At 43.9% G+C, this 25,325-nt stretch overlaps 1 protein-coding gene across 4 annotated transcripts in view; it reads right to left on the bottom strand.

Moving 5' to 3' along the window:
• The window catches only part of znf827 (zinc finger protein 827), a 69,214-nt gene extending 46,155 nt beyond the window's left edge, over nt 1-23,059 (bottom strand). For 3 of the 4 annotated variants that reach the window (XR_013294781.1, XM_077570860.1, XM_077570863.1), the window contains exon 1: nt 22,602-23,059. Coding sequence is in view for 3 of the 4 variants with exons in the window: in XM_077570860.1 (XP_077426986.1) it covers nt 22,602-22,644 (43 nt within the window). In the remaining variant the exon portion in view is untranslated. The remainder of the gene's footprint in view (nt 1-22,601) is intronic. The other variant, XM_077570859.1, reaches the window with a different exon arrangement.
• Nucleotides 23,060-25,325: the final 2,266 nt, after the last annotated feature.

The following is a 25,325-nucleotide window of genomic DNA, read 5'->3' as shown; positions in this document are numbered from 1 at the left end:
GATTATTTGAGGTCAGGGGGTGTCATCAGTCAAGGCCATGTCCACAAAAATACGTGTACGTACTTTTTCCCGTGGTGCTTTTCTGTATAAATGGCAAAACCTGGCAATTTTCTGCCATTGTAGGTAACCAGAAATATAAATAAATAAATAAATTTGTATATATGTACGGGGAACTCCGTAATGCTGGGATAAATTTGTGAAGTTGAGGCAAATCCACCTGGCACAAACATACACAGAAAAGCATGATGTGTGAAATGTGCCAGCAGTCAGGGGAAGTCATTAGGCCTGCTTCACACTGTAAAAAAAAAAAAAAAAACTGCCTTTTTTTCCCCCGTTGTCGCTGTTCTGTATAAATGGCACACATATCAACCATACACATTTTCGCCTTTGGTGGCGCTGTATTTTGGAACCCCAAAAAGAGTGTGTGTTTAAGGGGAATTCCGCAGGGGTGTGACGTTTAATGCCATGTTTTGTTGAAAGCAATTTTCCCACACAAATTATGTATACTTCACAAAGGACGCCATCACTGTACGTAAGATAGCAAAGCCATATTCTCGCCGGCTTTTCAGGTCACTTTTCACTAGAAACTAGATTTTATGATGTCATCCTACATAGACTGGTAGACAGCATTATAGCCTTTTGTATTGCAACATTATGTTAGGTCATAACAGCAGGCATCCATCTTGTGATTGTCATTACGGTTGTAAGGCCAAGTTGAAGTTAGGGGAGGTGGAGGGAAAAGCAAGGACTGGACTAAAGGTAGGTCCAGTTGGGGGAGAGGTCGCCCACCGCATGACTTGTGTTAGGCCGCAGAGCTGCTCTCGCACGCAAACATGCACACGTATACGCACAAAGCCATTCTGTCACTTAGCCAGGCATGAAAATTGGCCTCACTGACCTCGGGCCCTGAAGAGTGGGGAGGGAGGAGACGGGAAGGCGAAAGGGACGGATGGAAGGATGAGAAAGGGGAGGGCAGGGAAGAAGAGGAGGCCATTAGCCGATTAAGGCTGGACGGGGGAGGCTGGGGTGCATCAATACAGTGGCTATGTCGAAAGGAGAGAGACATGTTGGAGAGTGAATACGGTATGGAGGAGTGCAGCAAATGCTGACATGAGAAGAGAACCTAGCAGGCTTTTCAAGAAATACAACGCAACAACTGCTTAATTTGACTGTAAATCATCAAATGGTGGCTTCTGCTCAAATCAGCTGAAAACAGAATGAGCAATTACCACAATTCATACCCTGTTGCTAACCAATGCAGCAGCATCGGCCAAAGCACATTAGCAGTCTATGTACGGAGTCTCATCACAGGGGTCAACAAGTAGTAGTAAGATTACCTCAACTCAACTTTATTTATAAAGCACTTTTAAACCATTGCTGCATCCAAAGTGTTGCACTTGAAATTTTCAAAATCAGTCTTGCTGTAAAGTTTTGTAATACTTGTCGCATTCATTTAGTTGTTTCTTTGTGAAATGGGTTCATTCAAATGTATTTAATTATTTACTATTAATTTGTTCATTCATTTTGAACAATTTAAAAATAAAAATAAACATTTATTCAATAAGTGATCAATAAAGTATTTACTTTACTATGAATCAGCATGGATTATTTATTCAAATAAAAAAAAAGTTGTTTCCTATAATTGGTTAATTAAAATACATATATTCATTAATTTGCTATCCATTCTTCACATTGAATAATGTATTAACAGAGTTGTAAATAAAATGGCAGTAAAAAATGTTGTATGAACTTACTTCGTTACAAAATTGTTTAATTAATTATAATTAAATTTATAACAAATTGTACAATTAAAAATAGCTGAAATTATGATTATAATGATTAAAATAAAATACTTATTTTATCGCTTGAGCACAAAAGTTTGCTTACCCTTGTGGTTTAGGCGCTTCAAATGTAATTTTACCAAGCAGGTGCTAACACTGCAAATAGTATCTAGCAAAAATCATAATAAACCAAATCAAATGGCAAATACTTTCAATTCTGTTTCGGGTGTGTCAGACGTGGACAAAAAAACATTATGCTTGAGAATGAAGCATTTTGGCTACAGTAGCGAGAGAAGTTTACTCCGGCCCTCTTTAACAGCTATTTTTATTTAAATGTGTCGTCGGATGTACAAAATGGAGGCGTTGTGGAATTGTGCTATTACTGTTGACGATGCATTGTGCATATAAACAGCCTGGACTAGTATTAACTAGCACTCCCTTTTTTTTTTTTTTTTTTTTTTTTTTTTTTACAGACATCACTGCTTAAGCTGTGCTGTATAAAACCCATCTGATTGGCCCCTAAAAAAGGGTGCACAGGTTGAATTACAATTACTGTGAACTCCATCCTAACACCGCAGCCTCTCCTTTTTGACACCATGCACACCTGTTGGCGCACCACCTATCCCCACACCACACCACACCACACACACCCTGGAGAAATAATGTGTGTGAATGTGTAATTATTACAACAGACCACCATTCCAGTTTGGAAATCCTTGTTCACATGCCTGACGCTACTTTTTCAATGCCTCAATCCAGTTGGCGACCCCCCCCCATCCCCCCTATTGCACGTACTCTTGGGAAATGATGTGAGAACGTGTAATTATTAAACCAAACCAATATTCTACTTCACACTGTCCAGTTGGTGCACCCAATCCACTGCACTCACCCCAAGGAATAAATGAATGAGTAATTATAACAGATCACCAATCCACTTTGAATCTCAAGTTGCACCTCCCTGATGGACGTTGCGCAACCCCAGTTGAGAATTTTAAATTTTTTAAGCCACGTGTTCCTTCAATATCCCGAGTGTTGACAGCTGGTGCACTCCCTATTCCATGCACACGCCTCCTTAAAGGACACTTTGCCACCCCAGATTCAGAATCCTGTTTTCAAGCCATGCGCACCCTTTTGATACACTGGCAAAGTTGGCACACCCCTTTTTGCCCTGGTCACACCCTGGGGAAATAATGTGTGTAAGTGGTTCATTATTTTAGCTGACCATCATTGCGCTGAATCTTGACGGGTGCTTGTACACCTCCAGTTTGGGAATCCAAAAGTGATTTCTTGATATATACGCAGTTAAAGCACCTCCATCCTTTTAGGCCTGTTATCTCAATGACACATCTAAGGCTATGGTGTGATATGCCCAAAAAATGGAGGAGAAAAATAAACGGGTGGGGGTAAAGTGCACTTCATCTGCAATGAGGAATTTCAGAGGTCGGGCTGGGTGCGGGGGGGTCTCAGCCCTTTCATTCCCCTCCAAGAACACTTCTCCTTCCTGTTTCACCTCTGGCGCGACGCCCGACGTCGCCACAGACCGGCGAGGCCAAGGCCAAAAATACACAGATGGTAATTTGTGCTACATTTCAATACAAGTCAACGACCACTGTACTGAACTATATATACACACGATACTGTATATCGTCAATACTGTTTGTTCCTCGCCGAGAGTGTCCTCTTACCTTAAATTACAAAACTAAAATATGCACTTTTTGGGTCGGCATAGTGGCTAAGGTCATCAGTGATTACACTTAACAGGGATGTGATTTGACCAAAGTGAAATTATCTGAAAATTTAGCCGGGGGTCTGGGGGCCGCTGGCACCCAGCTAGGTCCAGGGCAGTGCCCTGGTGGGGGGACAAGGGGGGCTTCGCCCCCCGGAGCTCATGGGTTTTCCGTGTTTTTAAGTACTTTCAATGCACTCACATGACAAAGAAATAGACAAAACAACAGCATAAATTTTCAATGTATATTGAACTATCCCATATAAAATGGCAGTTTTAGTCAACTCAAAATCAGTCACATTCAAAAACATTGGACTGCCTTTGCTTTTAAAAACTATCACTGAGAATATCATCATATCTAACTAATGTGATTACTAAGTTAACACATAAATAATGTTGAGGGGTTCAAATTTCATGAACAAATAATTGTATCATGACCAAATGAAAAGTAACTCATATTAGAGCATACCACAAATGTCTTTGTTATAGCAGAAGATGTTATCTGTCGGAGTCATGTGCATACACAATGAACTACTAAAAAAAAATAAAAAAAATAAAAATAAAAAAAAATCGGAATTTTTTTTTTTTGGGGGGGGGGGGGATAAAAAAAGCGGAATTCCGCGAATTAGCGGAAAAATCACATCCCTGACTTAAGCGATGTATACGGGCCAAGTTTAAAATGAGCTAAAACTCTTAACTGGGATGTTTTGAGCATATTTCTCCAGAAAATGGTGGTCCAATTCCAAACAGTATGTTACCCTTCAGGGTACAAATTAAAGGTGAGTTGCACAAGATATCAATGTTGGAAAAAGGTGTATGCCACTTAATATCATGCTATAGTGCATGACTTTCCGGAAATTTGAATGGTGATTGAAGTTGACTAAAATATGTTAGTCATGTTTTTGTTGGATCAATAGGTAGTGGGCTCGTACTCGTAAAGGCATATTTTCCTAGAAAATTACAATCAGATTCGGAATGGTAAACCTTAGGGGCATTTCCCTTTACAGCAGAGGTGGGCAATCTCGGTCCTCGAGGGCCGAAGTCCTGCAGGTTTTGTAGGTTTCTCACTTCCAACACAAGCTGATTCCAATCAACAGGATCGTTATCAGGCTTATGCAGAGCTTGCTGATGAGCTGATCATATATCAGCTGTGTTGGAGAAGGGAAACACGCAAAACCTGCAGGACTGCGGCCCTCGATGCCCACCTCTGCTTTACAGGCTATACAGGATTTGGTGTGTAGATCACTTGACCATGCTATAATTTCAAAGGTACCGGTAATTGTAGCTACCTTAAAGCCATATTTTTGTGTCCGTTTTGTTTTGACTTGATCGTTTGGAGATCATGCGACCTGCAAATAGGAAGCTCCAAATGGGATGCTTCAGACTTTCCCCTGCAGCCACAAATGCAGCACACCCAGTTAGCTGCTACGGGAAATGGTGACATTAAAAAGTGCAAAAGAGCTAAAGTGAAGGATTGTCGAACAAAGCCATCCTGATCCACCGTGTGCCAATTAATAGAATTACCTTCCTCCTCTGGAGGACCGTTAGTCATTTGCCGAGACTCTGTTGCCGCCAGTGGAGCGTCTCTCCCACCATATTGTCCAGCGAGCGCTAATAAGGCAATCCTGACCGCCGGGCGCGCTCATTAGCATAGCCTGCAGCCGTGGCAACCCCTGCCAGGGCCCAGCCGGACACTTAATTACTGCCACAGCTCCTTCTTCACGACATCCATACTCGCTGCCTTCCTTCCTGCGTTCTCACCCCCTTGCCCTAACCTTCTTAACCCCCACCGCAAGAAAAAAAACAGCTACGGGGAAGATGTGTGCTGATGTATTTTTTTCGATGTGAATGCTTTAGTTAAGTATCTGCTCGTGGTCAAGGGTGAGGAACCTAGGGCTTGTGTGCCACGTACGGCCATGCAAAAGCATTTGATCAGGTCCACCTGGACACCTTCCAAAAAAATAAAACCGAACCGCGGTGCTTTGTTGCTAGAATAATTTTTTAGGGCATGTGACGCAGTTAGAAATGTCACCGGGCTGTCAAATGGGTTGTGAATCTGAAAAGGCCTGGGAAGGGCTGCTCTATAACCGGGTTTGTTCACATTTAGTTTGGGGAGGATTAGCAGAGTTGCGGTGCACCAGTCAGGCTGTAGGATGTTAGCGCATCCATCACTTAGCTTTGACTTTCTGCCACCAGAAAATGGCTCGTATAGTCCGGTTGGAATTGAAAATCGCACAGCATATATATGCCCGTTTTTTATAATGGTTCAGTAGGTAAAACAAAATATAAATAAATTCCACTGATTGTCACACCCAACTAAGTGGGGGCGAAATTCGTTCTCCGCATTTGACACATCCCCTGAGGGAGCGGTGAGCAGCAATGATTGCGCTCGGGAATCACATGGTGATCTAACCCCCCCAATTCCAACCCTTTATACTGAGTGTCAAGCAGGGAGGCAATGGGTCCCATTTTTATAGTCTTTGGGATGACCCGGCCGGGGATTGAACCCACAACCTCCCAGTCTCAGGGCGGACACTATAACACAAGGCCACTGAGTTGGTAAGTCTCAAGGTCTAAAGTCTAAGGTCAGTTGATTGGTCACTTGTTTTCATAGGAACCAAATTTAAAACATATTAAAATGCCAAACATCCATGTTGAGGTTCTTCATCCTCATTGGCTACGATGTTACTATGACGTCATGCGGTACAAAGTAAACACATAACTGATCAGGATGAATCAATTCCAACCTATCCCAAATTAACTGCAGCTTTTTACGGTGTCTCCATCACTCAGACGCCAAGTCACATTTACATAAGAAAATACAAAAAATAATAGTGAAATAGTATTTAATATGTATAATGTATCCATCCCTCACGAGAATGTGCCTTGCATCCCTCTGGGTGGATTGGCAGCATCAAAATGTCCCCCTTTTTTTTCCTTTTTTTTTTGCCAGTATGGCGATTCACAAACAATAAATGGACGCCTTACACACTCCCACCTTCCACCCTCCTACTCGCTTTCACTTCTCTTGCACACAGACACACACACACAAACAGACACAAAAACACAGCTACACACACACACACACACACACACACACACACACACACACACAATCACCTCTGTGAGCTGCTTCGGCATGCCAGAAAACTACACAGCAGGGTGATGGCCTGTTCTTTTCACACTTTTCTCGCCCAAAGAATTGCAGCCTGTCTTCTCGAGATTGCCACTTTGACACCCGTGTCTACTGTGAATTAATTAGGATGCGTTTTCATCAGCAGCAGCAGCGGCGGCGGCGGCGGCGGAGTCCTATAATTTTTCAGTCATCACCAGATACAAAGTAGGGGTATGGTGCGCCAATCATGTTGGGGTGTAGAAGGGAGTGCGTGCCAAAAAAGGTTAGGGAAAGGCTGTTCTACGTAAAACACTCAACAAGGGTTTGTTTTGTTTTTTTTCTGGCAGTTGAGGTGCCAAGGATTGGGGTGGCTCAACTGTTGTGGTGTTGAAGCGGAAATCTAGGAATGGCCAATTTACTACGTAAAATGAGCTGGACGTAAACAGGTTGCTTCGATTTTTGCGTGGTCGGTCCTACTTCTACGTTGTAAAACGAATATAGCTAGGGTGGCACAACTGTTGCTGTTTTTTCCCCCTGCTGGGTTAAAGGGTGTTCTAGTGTTAGGAATAATGGTGCGCTAACTCTGTCAGGGTGTTGAACAGGGTACATAGCTTAAGAAGTCTGTTTCACTGTGTAAAATTATTTTTGTTGGGTTGGGAGCAGGGATGTGATTTGACCAAAGTGAAATTATCTGAAAATTTAGCCGGGGGTCTGGGGGCCGCTGGCACCCAGCTAGGTCCAAGCCCCCCGGAGCTCATGGGTTTTCCGTGTTTTTAAGTACTTTCAATTCACTCACATGACAAAGAAATAGACAAAACAACAGCATAAATTTTCAATGTATATTGAACTATCCCATATAAAATGGCAGTTTTAGTCAACTCAAAATCAGTCACATTCAAAAACATTGGACTGCCTTTGCTTTTAAAAACTATCACTGAGAATATCATCATATCTAACTAATGTGATTACTAACTTAACACATAAATAATGTTGAAGAGTTCAAATTTCATGAACAAATAATTGTATCATGACCAAATGAAAAGTAACTCATATTAGAGCATACCACAAATGTCTTTGTTATAGCAGAAGATGTTATCTGTCGGAGTCATGTGCATACACAATGAACTACTACTACTAAAAAAAAATAATAATAATAATAAAAAAAAAAAAAAGATTTTTTTTGGGGGGGGGGGGGGGATAAAAAAAGCGGAATTCCGCGAATTAGCGGAAAAATCACATCCCTGGTTGGGAAGTAAAAAAGGGTTGAGGTGTCGGAGATTTATTTTGCTATATGTCAAGGTGTTCAAAGGGGTGAAACCGATTTGTTTTTGTGAGTTGGGGGGGTGCAGCAACTCCAACTCAACTTCACGTCGACCATTCTTTTGAAAGACGAAAAGAAAAAAAAAAAGTCTCGTTTTTACTTGGCCGTCGCCGCGTGAACGCACCACCAATGCTTGTCTCTCAGCATCCCCCGCAATGAGCAGAGGAGCCAAGAGGATGAGCGAGGGTGGGGGGGGGGGAACTGGGCACCTTTTGTTCAGCGACCGCTATTGGTTTGACATCCGTTTGGCCGGGGCGCCACTAAAGGACGACGAGAACACTAGTCAGGATTTGTCCTGGTCCCTTACACTCCTTCGAGCACCGCTTTGCCGAAAAAAGGCAAGTGAGAGAGAAAGAGAGAGAAACTAGTGAGAAATGCTAACCGCTAATTTACATGCAGGTCCAGGGAGGATGAGGGAAGTGGGTGGAGGTGTTATTCAGTTTCCAATCTCCATGTTAAACCAGGGCAGCGGATGGGAATGAGAGGCATTGTTGGCCACATGCTGTTACGCCGATACCTGCCTCGCTTTTCCTATATGGAGACACACAACTATACGCTTGTTTACTCGCTGCAAGTGCGGCGCCCCATCGCTCGGCGTAACCAGGTTGCGACCCGAGGCTGCCGCATTCAAAGCCATCCTTCACTTACCCGAGTAGGCTCGGTGGCATAATGATCGCTATGACAACCGTCACTTAGAGCCGCGGGTAGGTGGAGGAGACGTGTCGGCTTCTCGTCTCCGCGCTGATGATCTCATTTCTGGCTGCCGGATACGACAAGGTCAAAGCGCTGAAAGTGCGCAGAGAGTGCATGCCCGCGAAATGCCCGGGACGCAACAGAGTTTTCAAACAATGACACGGTCCTGGTAATAAGGTGATGAGAACAGAATGTACTGATGTCAACTTGCGCTGCTTAAAAATGTAGGAAAAGGGTCATGTAAAAATCCCTGTAGCTGGACCAGGGGTGGGCAGACTCGGTCCTTGAGGGCCGGAGTCCTGCAGGTTTTGGATTTCTCCAACACAGCTGATATATGATCCGTTCATCAGCAAGCGCTGCATAAGCCTGGTAACGGTCCTTGTTGATTGGAATCAGCTGCATTGCAGCAGGGGAACCTCCAAAACCTGCAGGACGCCGGCCCTCGAGGACCGACTTTGCCCACCACTGAGCTAGAAAGTAAATTTAGAATCTTTGGGGGATGGACTTGTGGATGAGGCATAGTGATGCGCCAACTCTGCTGGGATATTGTATGTGACATTCTTCATGATTTTAATCTATTTAGTAAAACCTGCTGGGGGAAAAGCAAATGGGGTACAAACATGTGCCTCTGAGCACCCCCCCCCCCCCCCCCCCGCTGAGTCTGGGAGATTAAAGGCATGACAGATAAGAAGCCATGTGGGCTACGCCATCCGTATCCATATGTATCTATTGCAACAAAATGGCGCTAATGCAGTGCCGCCCTCTTCTGTACATTTTTCCACCTTTGTCGCATTTCTGCTTTAACATAGCATCGAAGAATGTAGTCTACTCGGCAACTTCAAGTTATGCACCCGTTTTAACAATCTGCAACAGTTGGCATACCAGTGTTCCCAAAAAATATATATAAATACATTTTTAAACAACCCACCAAGCTATGTAGATTTTACAAACCGTTCAAGCCACATACCCGCTTGCACACCTTGACAAGTTGGCCTGGCCCAACCTATCCTCAAGACAGCACACTTTCAAACCACACAGAAACATCAGAACAAACCAATTTGAGTGTATTTTACATAGTGGATTTTGGCCTTTCCCTGATTTTCTTTCAACTACATACGCTCTTTCAGACACGGATAGTTGGATCTCGATTATGTTTTACCTACCTGTAGACTTTCAAAAACGTTTTAAGCCACATACACCGTTCAACACCTGGACTGATTTCCCGCACCGCTACCCCAACTCACCCAAAAAAATAATTATAATAATCCAGGCAATTCCCGGTTTCACATGTACTGTAGCTACTGTATGTTGCTTTTTACAGACTTTCTAAAACTTTTAAAGCCATTTTTTTGCTTTCACCGCCCCAATCCACCCAAAAAACACGACACCGCTCGATCCCTGCATGATTCAAACGGCACTTCCCGCTTCTAATGGACCTCACGCCTCACCGACGGCAGTTTTTCTGCGGTGACGCCACGTAAATGACCTCTCTGGATTTTTGTGCGGCGGCAAAACACTTTCAGTCTTCATATATATTTTGATGATAAAGTGTTTTGCCGGCGAGCTACTAACGCATGTCGATTAAAAAAAATATATATATATATTTTTTTTAAACTCCATTGCTGTTCTATTCACTGTCCCAGTTTAACTGCGCCACGCGGGCAGATGTTAGCAGGCCTGGTTAAAAGACATTAGCCCTATGGCTTCCTCTTGACTGCAATGTGAAAACACACTAAGAGGAAGGAGAGAGACGAGGGTGGTGGTTTAGCCTGGCTAGTGCATTAAAGGCTAAATAGAGGCAGGCTGCGCACGAGATACCTCCTGCACTCGTCTACCCACACAGGAAGTGAGGTCACAGCACAGTGGCGTGCCAAGCAGAATGCGTTCGTTTGGCAAGGAGGGTGGGGCAAAGATCACCGCGTTGGCCGGAAGCCATTTTAAGAAGCCTGCAAATATATACATACGCTGATTGCCACTACTTGAGACTTATATTTTCCCACTTTAGTAAATAGCTCGATTAACTGCAGGGCCTTGATTTGAAGTCACAATGCAACGTGTACTGCAGTTGGTAGGCTGCTATTGTGTAAGGACAAAAAAAAAAAAAAAGTAAGGAAAAAGCTTACCACTTGTGGAGTCTGTCCTTGTTATCCTTAATGAGCTGACTCCATGATGGCGATAGGGGTTATTGGCCACGATATTTACAGCCACATGCTAACTACGTTAGCATCTGATTGGGAACATTTCATTCAATTAAACTAATTTAATTCAATGCTTTGTTGACATGATAATATGCACAGCTAAACCTTTTCCAGTTTCGCAGTTGGTTGCCATCATACTTTTCCCAATTAGCCATCACTAGTGCCTGCAAAAAAATGCTTTCAAAAAGGCCAACAAAAAAGTTAACTGCTTGCAGAGTCAATCGACAATTTCTGATCTGAGGTCTCCTAAGATTTATAGACACTATGCAAAGTTGTTTGATGCCTTTAGTCATGATCTCAGCTACATGCTAATTATGTTAGCATTGGCGTGTTAAAATTTATTTGTGTATTTACATTAATTATTAATAATTTATTGCTCATTTGGTAATTCAAAATGACGCAGTACATTTTCTTTACTTTTCTATCGTTATTATTACACATACCCTCTTTTCCATCGCTGGCACCCACAAATAAAGGGAGGAAAGAGCAAATTAGGGCTAAGGAAAAGTCGACCACAACAACTGGTTGACAAAGATTTCTGCTTCAAAACATTCGTTTTCAACGTAATAAGTGGATAGGATAATCAATACTAAGATCAGGGATGTGATTTGACCAAAGTGAAATTATCTGAAAATTTAGCCGGGGGTCTTGGGGGCCGCTGGCACCCAGCTAGGCTAGCTAGCGAAGCCCCCCGGAGCTCATGGGTTTTCCGTGTTTTTAAGTACTTTCAATGCACTCACATGACAAAGAAATAGACAAAACAACAGCATAAATTTTCAATGTATATTGAACTATCCCATATAAAATGGCAGTTTTAGTCAACTCAAAATCAGTCACATTCAAAAACATTGGACTGCCTTTGCTTTTAAAAACTATCACTGAGAATATCATCATATCTAACTAATGTGATTACTAAGTTAACACATAAATAATGTTGAAGAGTTCAAATTTCATGAACAAATAATTGTATCATGACCAAATGAAAAGTAACTCATATTAGAGCATACCACAAAAGTCTTTGTTATAGCAGAAGATGTTATCTGTCGGAGTCATGTGCATACACAATGTTTTTTTTTTGGGGGAGATAAAAAAAAGCGGAATTCCGCGAATTAGCGGAAAAATCACATCCCTGTAAGATTTGTAATAGCCATCGAGTCAAATGAATGGGATGCAAAGCTGCTCTGTCAGCCAAAGTCTCGCAAGATTTGCATCATAGTTAGTTTGTTTGTCTGCTGATGCAACATCATGATAGTTTGACTTTTGAGGTGTGTTTCTCCCATGAAACGTCTCTTTTCAGCCCAAACTGTACCACTTTCAGAGATTTCCACCGTGGAGGTTTGACTGTGTGCTAAAGCGGCAAAGTACAATACATGAAAAAAATGAATCAAAGTTGAATCAGGTGCAACAATTTGAGCCACAAACTTTCCAATTTCATCCGCCGGTTAGGCAACGCTGTGGCATGTTCTGCATTGATCAAATGGCTACTCGCTCCTCTCAGATGATTTAAGCAGTTCCCCCCCCCCCCCTACAAAGTCATTTAGCGGCTTTCTAGGAGCGAAACGTGAGCGTCCAGCGATAAATCAGCGCACTGTTTAGAGCGAGCGTCTGGCACTGAACACCACCTCCTCCACTTCCTCCTCCTCCTCCTCCTCCTCCACTCATGCTCTCCATCCCTCATGCCTGTTAAAGGCTTGTCCTGCAGGGCCTGGATGCACTTGTGTGGTACAACAACAACAGAGAAACCGCCCAGAGCTCTTAGCGGCTCTTCCTCTCCACTTCCTCCCTCCATCTATCGCGCAGCCTCCCCGCCACCAGCAGCTTGCTCTATCGCTCTGTCTTTCCCAGCTGCACCGGCGAGCTGTTCCGTGTGAAACGCTGCCAGCTGAAAGCCTCGCTACTCCTGCGAGATTGCCGCTACTCGCCAAAAAGGGCTGCTCTGTGAGCTGTAGATCTCCGTGTTGCGACTTGTCAACACATGGGGGGTGGGGTGGGGGGGGGGGATCATTAATCGTTAGCGAGACTCAAGCACTTCCATTCCATGCAGGGAGGAAGGAGGGTGGTGGGAGAGCGGGTGTTCTGATTGATACCAGATACATAACAGGAACCATTAGGAAAACGTTTGTGTTACAAATTTTGGTAGATATTTTTTTTAATCAAATCCAGATCACAACTAAAATGTTGCACCTGTTCACGCGGTTGCTCGTAAATCAACGGCGCAGGTGGCACAGACAAAAACACTTGCAGTCGGTCACTGTATAAATAGAAGTGACACGGACCTAATGCCTGAATTTTGTGGTACCTGTAACTGCTTGAAAAATGCTGATTTCAAAATAAAACGGTGTGTTACGTAATCACTTTGCAATTGTAGAAAACATCAATACTACAAAATCACAATACAACAGTACGTACATCTGGAGTAGTTCAGAAAGCAACAACACGGCAAAAATAATGACAATTTTGATAAAATACTTAAAAGCTACTGAACGTAGAATATTCCATTTCGAATCGCTACAGCCCCCTGCTGACGAAAAATGAAACTGCACATACCGTTCTTCGCATACACACCACGCACATTACGTCACGTCCGCAGACAGGGCGCGAGAAATTCTAACCCGAATACAGTCTGAAAACTATTGGCCAGAGGTTTGCAGGAGTGTGAACAGCTAAGGTGTTCATCTACTAATTAGAAGGCATTTCACTCATAAATGGTTAAATAAAAAGCTTATTGTAAAGTTATTTTAGGGAAAAAAGTTCCACCCAAGATGCTGATTATTAAAATGTATGAATGTGTGTAGATCGCTACAGGCGTGTTTTTAAGTTAAAGTCGGCTGTAACAAGTTTTGACTAACCAATCAGAGCGTAGAATAGGTGATATTGAATCAAATCTAACATATACATAACAGGAAGCAGGGTAGCCCAAAGGAATGCTAAGAAATCAAGATAATTGACAGTTGGAAATAATCATTGCTTTAAAATGGCTCCGAATGGTTGTTTGAAATAAGATTTAAAAATTCAAATGAGTGAATAGAAAGATACATTTTCCAGATCACAATCATTAAGTCATAAAAATGTTTTTCCAATTTACAAATGACGAAGGAGTTATGATTCTATGATGGTGACGTAAATTCAGTTTCTACGTGTTAGAAAGTATTAACTTGTATCCTATCACAAACCTCAACTATGACATTAAAAAAGTCAACATAACATAACATTTTTTTTCATAGGTTTTAGGTGAACTAATGAATACACACACACACACTCGCACGCACATACAAAAAAAAAATACAAAAAATAAATAAATATCTAAAAAAAAAAAGGGAGAGCAATGATGACGACATGTCAAATCGGTAAAATTACCGAATGAACAATACTGAGCTCTCCAGGGAAAAAATAAAAAAATAAAGTCAACATAAGAGAATATTATTAAAAGTAAACCAGCGTTTAGTATTGCAGTAACTGAGTGAGCCTTTTGTGTTGTGTGACCGCATATTCTTACGTCGCGACGCAAACGGGTTAATTGCATACCATTTATAACCGTAATGAAACAACACGTGTGGGGACTGGAATAAAAGGACTGCTCTGTATTGTGAGACAGCCATGCGAAATATCATGATACTAAAATATATAAAACAACAAGTTGAGTGCGCAAAGTGTTCTTTCAAGTTCAAGTACAAAAGCGACCGGCTCGCCTTCGTGCGCTCTCATTTGTCTCGAGCAGCAAATAAGGTTAACATTTATGTGTCGCCATCGATCCAAACATAGGGGCCTTGCTACTTTTGCGAAACTGGGCCCATTAAACCTTACCCCGATAACTGTTAATCCTCATCAGCCTCAGTGATTTCAGGTACTATCAAGCATACACGCACACACACACACACACGCACACACACACAGCGGTGCTGCAACAGCCGCCTGTGACAGCGCGTGGTGAATTCATTTCCCAGTTCAAGCTTGTGTATCATTATTCGCTTGAGCTGCGATCGACCGACATAGCCGGAGACCCCGATGAGCATACATCTGCGCAGAGGAGGTTGTGATCGTGAGAGAAAAGGGGGGGATTGTGGACAGAAATTTCCCCTTAAATTTTTTACGCCAAGGGCGAAATGGAAACCTCCTCTCATTTTCCTTTCCTCTTAATCCAACGTTTTCAACTGCAGGCCACAGCAAGGTCATTATAATCATAGCGAGTGCCGAGTGGAAGGCAGCCAGAGAGCCGGCCGCCGCGCCACTGAGGTAGACGGCGAACGAGTCATCGGTGCTAGGCTGACGAAAGGGAAGGCAGAATTGGTGAAAAGGAATCGAAAATGTTAGCATTTCGCACACGGATGCTGTGTCGCTACCTACTGATAAAGTTAGAAATCTTACGTACTAAACTATTACTTCTCGTTAATGGTGTCACTCAAAAAACAGCATCATCATGTCCCCCCCCCAAAAAAAACACAATACAGGACAGCCTCTGATTATACGTAATACGTTTTTTAACGTTTTTTAGCCGAAAGGCAAAGCTCTCGATTTACCGGTCGATCTACGTTCCTACCCTCACCTATGGTCACGAGCTGTGGGTCGTGACCGAAAGAACAAGATCCCGGATACAAGCGGCCGAAATGAGTTTCCTCCGCAGGGTAGCCGGGCTCTCCCTTAGAGATAGGGTGAGAAGCTCGGTCATCCGAGAGGGACTCAGCGTCGAGTCGCTGCTCCTCCACGTTGAGAGGAACCAGTTGAGGTGGCTCGGGCATCTGGTTCGGATGCCTCCTGGACGCCTCCCTGGGGAGGTGTTCCGGGCACGTCCTACCGGCAGGAGGCCCCGGGGACGACCCAGGACACGCTGGAGAGACTATGTCTCTCGGCTGTCCTGGGAACGCCTTGGGGTCCCGTCGGATGAGCTGGCTGAAGTGGCTGGGGAGAGGGAAGTCTGGGCTTCCCTGCTAAAGCTGCTGCCCCCGCGACCCGACCCCCCACATAAGCGGAAGAAGACGGACGGACGGGCAGAAGTTTTTTAACTTTAGGTCAAACATTCATCAAAACTTACTGCAAGCTATTTTCAGTTTGTATACTTTGTTGTCATTAAATCTGCTCCCACTCCCGCATTTTGATCTTATATTGTACACGTGAACTCTAAAATCAAAGCGCATACGTTCCATACGTGATTTTAGATACACGGTTACACAGGACTAAACAGATTTAATTATAATGCAGGTTTACTGTATGTTGAGGCTCAAATTTTCTTTTCAAATATACTTTGACATTTTTGTTACATGTTAAGAAACGACAACAAAAAGCCTGCATGGACATAGCAAAAAGTTTCAAAATTCTTATCAATTATGGGTATTTAAATTATTGATTGATTCTAACGAAAATGCATGTTTCATTGATTGTATTTTCATATACAATATTTCTGGAGAAAAAAATTCTGAGTGTTCTGAACACACAAAGATGCTTACCAAAAAAGTTGTATCTTAATTTCTCATGGCTGTATAGCATGACTGAATCAACAGCACCGTACTTTTCCTGGTTGCAGTATAAAACAAAGCACTTCATGTTGTCTCAACTGCTTCAAAACAAGATTGATCAGAGCGCAGCAACATTAGCAAAAAAAAAATCCACTGCCAAAATGTCTGTCCGCAATTGTACAGTTACACAAACTATCGGACATACTGTAACAACCAATGTTAATTTTTGTACTTTTTTTCCCCCCAAGTCGACTGCAACGGAATCAGGACAAATCCCATTAAGTCGGCACTTTATAAGTACAAATACCATCTGCCTCCCTTTTAAGATATGCAGGCCAAAGTCATAAAACAAAAACACAATAAGCTGTTTTTCAAGATAGTGCTTACCTCTTTGGCGAAGTACAACCGGTACAACCAACTGAAATACCCAAAAAAAAAAAAAAAACTTCTAAAAGTCACCACAGCTCTACTTCCTGTCAACTGAGCAGCCTGCCTTCACACAGACTCAAGAATGGTCAACTTTCCGAGCCACGTGAGTCACACACTGCGGCGCGAGTCACACACACGACACAGTCCGGGGGCCCGGTAGATTCTTTGCTGCCACGCAGGCGACAGAAAGCAAACGATGGCATATGGAATGGGTGAAGCTCTTGAAAACTATTTGGTAGGCATCAGACAAAATCTCTCAAGGACCAGTCGGTCTTTGGAGGAACCCTGGAAATAGCCAAATTGAGCGGCTGGCTGCTTCAAACCGAAATAGCAGATTTCCTGTGTCATTTTCAAGCATGGCTCTGTGAGACTTTTTGGAGGGTTTACTCATGACAGACATTTCTGCCAAATGTCATACTAAGTGATACTAATGTGATACTATTAAATTAATTAATTTTCAAAAAATTCTGGAGGGTGCTATCAAGTGAAATTTGAAAAAAAATAATAAAATACATTTTAAATGAGAATCCACGAATAAAATGTAAAAAAAAAAAAATACAATCAAGCTACAGCATCAAAAATTTTAATTTAAGAAAAAAAGATATCATAATGGGGGCAGCACGGTGGCTGATTGGTTAGCACGTCCCGCCTCCCAGTGCAGAAGACGTGAGATCGAGTCCGGGTTTTCGGCCTTCCTGGGTGGAGTTTGCATGTTGTCCCCCGTGCTTGCGTGGGTTTTCTCCGGGTACTCCGGTTTCCTCCCACATTCCAAAGACATGCATGGCAGGTTAATTGAACACTCCAAATTGTCCACAGGTGTGATTGTAAAGTGTGGTTGTTCGTCTCTGTGTGTCCTGAAATTGGCTGGCAACCAGTTCAGGGTGTACCCCCCGCCTACTGCCCGAAGCCAGCTGGGATAGGCTCCAGCAACCCCCGCGACCCTTGTGAGGACAAGCGGTTAAGAAAATGGATGGATGGATGCAAATCATAATGGCAACTACATATAATATTGACCTTAAAATGGCTGCTTGGAGCCAAAAACGGCAGACTTCCTGTGTCTTTTTGGGCATGGGTTATTGAGACCTTTTCGTGGATCTCCTCATGACATGCCCACCAAAAGTCATGTTGCCAAGTAAAACTGGCTTCGGGGCTTTTCCCACCAGTACCCGACGACAAAAACAAGGGCCAATAAACCCCCCATTATTAACAGGGTCGTACTTTTGAGAGGTCCAGGCATTTTTCTGAAACACGACTAACTGGAAACTTTTAGTTCCAGGAACGAGTACCAAGAACTGCAGGTGTGAAACTCTAGTTGATAATTGTCACAATGCCTTATAAGGCCACGCTACGGCGCAGTGCCCTTTCCGGTTGCGTGGTCGGCGCCCGATGCTGACAAACAATGCGTGGCGGTGGCGTCCTTGTTTGATGCGCCCCTCGCGGAATTTACGGACGAGCGTGTAATAAGGAAGTAAAAACGACACAAATAAAAAAAGAGTGCCGCAAGGTCACGGAGGAAGAAGAGTGGTTTTCACGGCGGCAACAAAAGGTCATGTTTACTTGTCAAGAGTGACGGCGCCATACTGTACTGTGACCTCCATAGCGAGCTTATGTACCCAGACACAGACACACACACACACACACACATGAGGGTACAAGAGGTATATACAGTAAGTGTTCTAAACTGAAAACGTAATAAAAACATAAGTGCACAGTGATATTACAAACAACCCGTGTATAGACTGCAGATTACTACATTGATAAAGCGCCATCCGTATACAAAGTAATCAACCCTAAAATTCATGTAAAACAAATTGTGATTACAAGTGACAAGAGACGCTAACCATTTGGAGGCTATCTGGCTAGTTAGCACCCAAAACTAATGTAGCACTGCAGTCTACGTTTTTAAATCCAGAAACCAAGATGAACCTGGTACCAAGAACTGAAACTCTGTCTGTAAGCTATAAAGGCGGGATTCAAACAAGTGGCAAGCACAAAATAAAGTTTGACGTGATGGATTATTGGGTTTCGTGCACCACACACAAACACCACATTACTGAATTAGAGAAAGCAAATTGATTGAGCCGCTAATTTTGGGGAAGCCAGCAAGCGCATAAAAACAATGCTTTGATTTATTCAACTTGGTGGCCATCCTGCATAAAATTGTGCTAAAACTTTGGACAGCACACGCAGAAATTTGCTCTAAATTAACCCGGACGCACGAAGTTTTGTCACAGATAATAAGGCATGACTCCTTCTTGTGACTGGTCAGTCTGAAGCCCCAAAATTACACCGAAGAACAAACAAATATGTTTATGCGAGCCCCCCACTCCGACGCTACTAAGTTAGGGTGTTCTATGGCGGCAACGTTTGCATTTCTGATGAGACGTAAAGTATTTCAGCGCATTTCATCTTAGATTTGATCAATCTAACATCTGCATTCATTCCTCCCACAACGCGCAAAATTCAACGTGCTGCAACATAGCAGCGTGTTTTGGCTGCACCCCGCTTAGCTGGTTAGCTCCTACATCGGTTTGCATGTACAATCAGGTTAGCAGCGGTTTTTGCATACGCAAACCTTTAATAAATCAGGCCCCGAGTGAACAAAAATGTAAAACTACAAAGATAGGCAGACATAAACATAGACATGACAGACAACATCTGTATGACAGCAGTTTTGCACTGCACAAGTAGCTACTCAACAACTAGTCAGGCAAGGACAACCTCACGTCTGCTACATGTGTGAAATGACAACACGGCTTCTGTCCACCATTCATGTGAAGAAAAGAAAAAAACTGCCTTCACGTGTTTCTTTCGCAGTACATGAGCTCACTATCCTGGTATCACAGGGTGACAAACATACAGCAGCTAGTTGGGCATAAGAAATGAACATGTTAGGGGTCATAATACATTTTGACACAGTTCTCTTTCTTGTCAAACGGCGCAAAATCTTTTACGCTGTGATGCCACCAGAGGAAGGTACCAGTGGTGCCGAAGTGGAAAAAAAAAAAGTGAAGACCTACTGTAGTGCTTTAGCATTGGCAAGTTCATCCTGGCTGATCAGTATAACATGGTGAGCAAATTTGTTTTTGTCATGTAAGATGTGTGATTGGCTGCTCAGGACGGCGTGGCAAAAAAGTTGGTAATAACGATAATGAGCTGTATTGAGTTTTTAAGGTCGCTTTTGACAAAACCAGACCCTCCTCGGAGAACGCAAGTCTGTTTGGTTTCCTATGCAAATTAGCCACGTTGGGTTTTTAGCTGCTCAGTACAACATTCCAGATCGATACTGTTTACACGAAACAATACAGAAATTCATCCGAGGGACAAAGCTGGTTAACAGCAACTAACAAATCCTAAAGCATCGTCTGTAAAGATAAATACTGGTTTATGAGAGCAATGTTTAGTGGTCATCTGCCCTGTCTTACAGTCACAAGGTTCTGGGTTCGAATCTTGGATTGCATGTATCCTCTGAGGGTTCCCCACGTTCTTTCGCCCAAGAGTCCTCCTTATTCATATATGAAATCAAGTCCTTTTTGAGGCTGGGCGTCGATTAGAGAGAGGAGGCCATTATTTGAACTTGACAATAAATAGGAAGTTAGCTTGCCAGCATCCATCCAACCCGTCTCCATACCGCTTATCCTCACCAGGGGCGAGTACAAAATCCGTGTCATGGAAGTTTTTGTCATGCACGGGATGGATAACGAAGACAGATTGTCCCAAGCACAAATTTAATTCCATTATTTTTCACTTGAATCCTAGAATTGCGTCATAAGATACACAAGTGTCAACATTCTAGGTGTGCATGATAGAAATAATATACTCGGTATATAGTATAAATGGACATCTATATCTATCCTCCCTGCTTTCTCACTACCATGAGAAATGGCAACCCTTGCTCGTGCCACACAAGCTAGCTACGAGCCGTGGCTAGAGACAGTAAGTAGTGGCTATGCAATGTTCTTTCACATAGCAGTGCCACGAGTGTGCGCACGTTGCAAAGGCCCCGGAGAGAAAGTCGAGAGTGAGGTTGTAAGTTGTGACGAAGGGAAGGCAGGAGGAGAAGAAGAAGAGTTGAGGGGCCGCTTCAATCAATCTCACAATGATGTCGCAAAACACCAGATACGTGCTTAGATCGTACAGTACATTTTTGACAGCGCTGTGGTTGGCAGGTAATGTAAAGTGTCTAAAAAAAAAAAACATAGCAGAGTTGGTTAATCAGGAAAGTGACGCAATTTTGCACATGCGCGTGAAATTGATTCCTAAAACAAAAGCCGAGAAAAATGCATCATTGCCTAGTTTTCCTGGGGATTCATCACAGTTCGCAAGTTCGATGCCAGCCAATTCCAAGCAAGGATATGCAGCAAAGCTTCTGTCCAACTAGTATTGCTTGATCGTTACACAATTATGGACAAATGGGACCAAAATCCATGCACACGTGTATCTGCGACTCCTGTCCATCCTGCATCATCCAGACTGTAAGGTTTTGCTGTAAAAGATTTGTTACATGATTCACAATCCATTCCTCATCAACTACATTTAAATGCAACCTAAAGAGATTTGAACAAAAAAAAAAAAACATCAGAACTGTGAGGCAGATATGATAATTACTGGAGTACAGCTTGCTCCAGTCTTTACATTTGTATTGCCAAAATGATTTCAAAGGTACCATTACCTTTCAGGTTCTGGGTTCGAATCCCGGCTCACATGTGCCTATCCGAGTGTCCTCCCACCCCACCACTTCTCTCGCCCAAAAGTCAGCCAGAACCCAAAACAACCCAGCGAGTGGTGCACCTCACAACGCTGACATTTGTTAACCCCAGATAGTGTCATAAAGTACATCATGGTGTCATAACAAAACACAGCAAGATAAGCAGCCCAAAGACTCTCCAGTCATTCCTCCACTATGAACCCATAGCGACCCTAGTGTGCAACTGCAGCCCCCCCCCTCGCCCCCTCCACTCATTCCCTGCCTGTGCTGATAAAGGGAGCCAAACATATGATGGCGGGTCAAATTTGAAGAGACAAAGTGGGAAGCTTGCTAAAAGAAGGCAGGCTGGAGGGAGGGGGTTCGTGTTGTTATTATTAAAAAGAGGGCTACTGCGGCACGACATTGGCATTTGTGTCGCTTCCCCCTCTTCTAACCGCGTTATTGATCCAAGTCTGTCTGCAATGAATGGCTGCAAAGGGGAAGAAGAACTGGAGGAGGGGAGGAGGAGGACGAAGAAGAGGAGGAGGGGGGCGGAGGAGGGGGGCCATGAACTTCAGGTGACCGACCATGGCCACTCTTGACAAGCGGGTAGCTAGAAAATGGTGGGGGGGGGGGGGAATCTTTGCATACTTTCTTTTCTATAAGCGAATGAAGTTGGGGTGCTAGCTAATGCTAACGGTGCAGGGAGCAAGCCAAGCCAGACTCCGGTTCGTCTGATCCGGCTGACCCTTCGTTTTATTGCTGCCACACTCCCCGGGTCCTCCCCCGCCGCCCCCGGAGAAGCCACCTAACCAGGCGGACATGTTAGCGAAAACACCGCGGTGGCTTCTCTCTCTCCCCCCAGTTACCACCACCACCACCTTCTTCTTCCTCCTCCTCCTCTGCCCCCCAACACACATAACAACCCGCAACCTTTAGCGAGCCTTTTTTTCCTTCTCTTTTTTTTTTTTGAGGGGGAGAAAAATCGATTATGAACGTCTCGCTCGCTTATGGTTCCTCCCGCTTCTCTCGGGGGCTGGCTAAAGCGTCGCCAACAACATGGCTGCCTTACTCGGACCCGCAAAAAAAAAAAAAAAAAAAAAAAAAAAAAGAACCCGGGGAGGAATATAACCTAGCCTCTTTTGTCTCTTTCACCTCTTTAACCCCACCGAGAATGGCGCACACAAGCCGCGAGACTTACGTGAAGGCAGGCGCTTGGGTTGCTCCTGCTTCCTCCTTGGCATTTTCCCCCCCAAAACGCTTGTTTTTAAATCACATTCTCGTCCTGGCGCGGGGAGACTGAAGAAAAGAGGCTCGCTCCCATTTGAAGGAGACCGGAGGGGACGGACGGCAGGCGGGCGGGCAGGAAGGAAGGCGGGCGGGCAGCCGCTACTCCTCGCTCGGTCTTGCACCTGGCAGGCTGGCTGGTTGGCTTCGCTCGGTTCAGAGTGGGACCGTCGGTCGAGGGGGGACGAGAGATAGCGAGAGGGGGGAAAATAGGGGAGCCCGGGCCGCGGAGGAGGGGGCGCCGCCTGGGCCGCTTTGCCTGCTCGCTCGCTCGCTCGCTCGCTCGGCTGTCTTGACTGCTGTGCGCCTCGGAGCCCCCCTAACTAACACTAATGCGGGGGATCAAAGGGCAGCAACAGCAGAGCAGACGGGCGCGCGCGCGCACGCTCGCTCACGCGCGCGCACGCCATGCTCGCTTGCCCGCGCACGCACACACAAGCGGCGAGTGGTTTAGGTGCTCGCCCCCGCGACAGGCAAGGTGCCCCCCAAAAAGCTTTGCATTGGCAACAACGGCAGACGTGTTCACCATATTGTCATCTACATATTGGATGTATTTTCGTTCATCATTGTATCATTATGTACTGTATTCCACTGAATATTATTCTTCCCACTTTGCATAAATTGTACGAATATTACCAAGGATAATGAGACTTTATTTATGACATACTAACGTCTTAGTTTTTTTATGCTTGTTTGGATTACATTTTTCTTTCTATCCATCTCTCTATCTATCTGTCAAGGCTAGGGTTAGCTTTTTAGCACACCGCCTTCTCACTGGTACGTTCCATGAGCCCTGTTTTATTACTGCACTATTAAGCGCCACAGTCTCCACTTTGACGCATAGCTTCCCTTAAGTCTCCTAATTAACACAGGTAAATCTGTACTGTTGTTTGTAAGTGCACCTAATTTCAACTGGTGCGTTTTATGAGCCACTGTCTCCACTTTGCAGCGCTGCCCTCAGTCTCCTCTTGGATAAATCTGCCCCCCTTTGAACTAAAGACGAGACTCTCGTCTCCTGCTGTTGTTTATTAGTACGTATGTCTCCTTTTGTCTGGTGTATTCAGTAAGGCACTTTTTGTCACTGCAGTATCATGCACCACAATCTCTGTTTTGCTGCAGTGCTGCCCTCAGTCCCCTCTTGAATAAAAATTGTCTATAGGAAACCCTTGTTGTCCTCCACTGTTGTTGTTGGTTAACGTGTAGCCATCTGACTGTTGTGATTGATGAGGCGCATTTTATCATTGTGGTATTGTGCTCCCCAGTCTGCCCTTAGTCTCCTGATGAGCAAAATTAATCTACAATAGACCCCCATCTGAGTGAAGAGTGATGTATTCAATACGTTTTGTTACTGCATTATTATGTTCCTTAGTCTCTACTTTGCTGTAGTGATGCCCTCAGTCTCCATTTGAGTCAGATTTGAATGCAGGCGAGGCTCGTTATCCTCTGTTGTTATTCGTTTCTCCTGACTGATGCATTCAATTAGGTTGAGTTGTGTTACTGCAGTATTTTTTTTGCCAGTGTCCTTTTTGCTGCAGCGTTGCCCTCAGTCTCCTCTTGAATAAAATTGGCTTACTTTGTTCTATGCTGTTGTTTGTATGTCTCCTTTTGACTGGCACGTTCAATGTTGAATGTTTTGCAGTATTATGATCCAGTCTCCACTTTTCTGCAGCACTGCCCTTAGTCTCCACTGGGATAAAATTTGTCCCCTTTAAAGTAAATACAGGAAACGCTTGTTATCTTCCATTGCTATCGTTTGTTAGGAGACATCTGATGCATGGAGTCAATAACACACTCTTGCTATTGCACTATTACCTTACGCAGTCTCCACTTTGCTGTAGCGATGCCCTTAGTCTCATTTTGACTCAAATTTGAATACAAGAGACATTAGTTGTCCTCTATCGTTTCTGTTAATTTCTCCTGTTTGTTTGTTGTGTGTTCAATGACACACTTTTTGCAGAATTATGCTCCACAGTCTCCAGGTGTGTTGATGTATTTCATTTTGTTTTCTGGCTGCCCTCAGTCTCCTCTTGAACAAAGCGAAGTAAATACAGCATACCTTTAGCATACGTTATTTGTTATTACGTCTCCTTTCAACTTGTGCATTCAACAAGGCACATTTTTCCCCGCGCACTTTCCCTCACGACTTCCGAACCCCCCTTCTAGAGAGCTTTCGACTGACCTTGCCGTCTACGTGAAATGGAGGCTGGCATTCACCGCGTCTTATTCATGCGCGCCGTACCGCGCCATCTTTTCCTCATTAGCCCGTGTTTGTCTTCCAGCTGAGAAATCTGAGAGCTGTCAGTGGTTACATATCCCCGGAGTCGTGATTAATGACCTTTAGGTGTGTCCCCCGAGCAAGGTCGTGTCAGCGTTGCCATGGCGACTATCAGTGCACCCGCAAACTGCTGACATGGCTGTGATTGACACGTGGGAGACAACTTAAGAGGTTGAAAATGAAAAGTGGTAATAAACACCACTCTTTTTGTGTGACCTATTTGGTGATCATAGCAATGTTTGTAAGAGATTGCATGCGGATTGATGAAAAATAGGAATGATTCGATTTGGTTCGATTCCATGCACTCACACCTTTTAAATCAAAACCGATTTTTAGTTTCAAATCGGTGTTGCACCCCTAGCA

The sequence above is a fragment of the Vanacampus margaritifer genome, chromosome 7 (genome assembly GCF_051991255.1).
Source record: "Vanacampus margaritifer isolate UIUO_Vmar chromosome 7, RoL_Vmar_1.0, whole genome shotgun sequence".
Taxonomy (NCBI): domain Eukaryota; kingdom Metazoa; phylum Chordata; class Actinopteri; order Syngnathiformes; family Syngnathidae; genus Vanacampus; species Vanacampus margaritifer.
The sequence above is the reverse complement of the archived record's forward strand: the minus strand, read 5'-3'. Positions and strand labels throughout refer to the sequence as shown.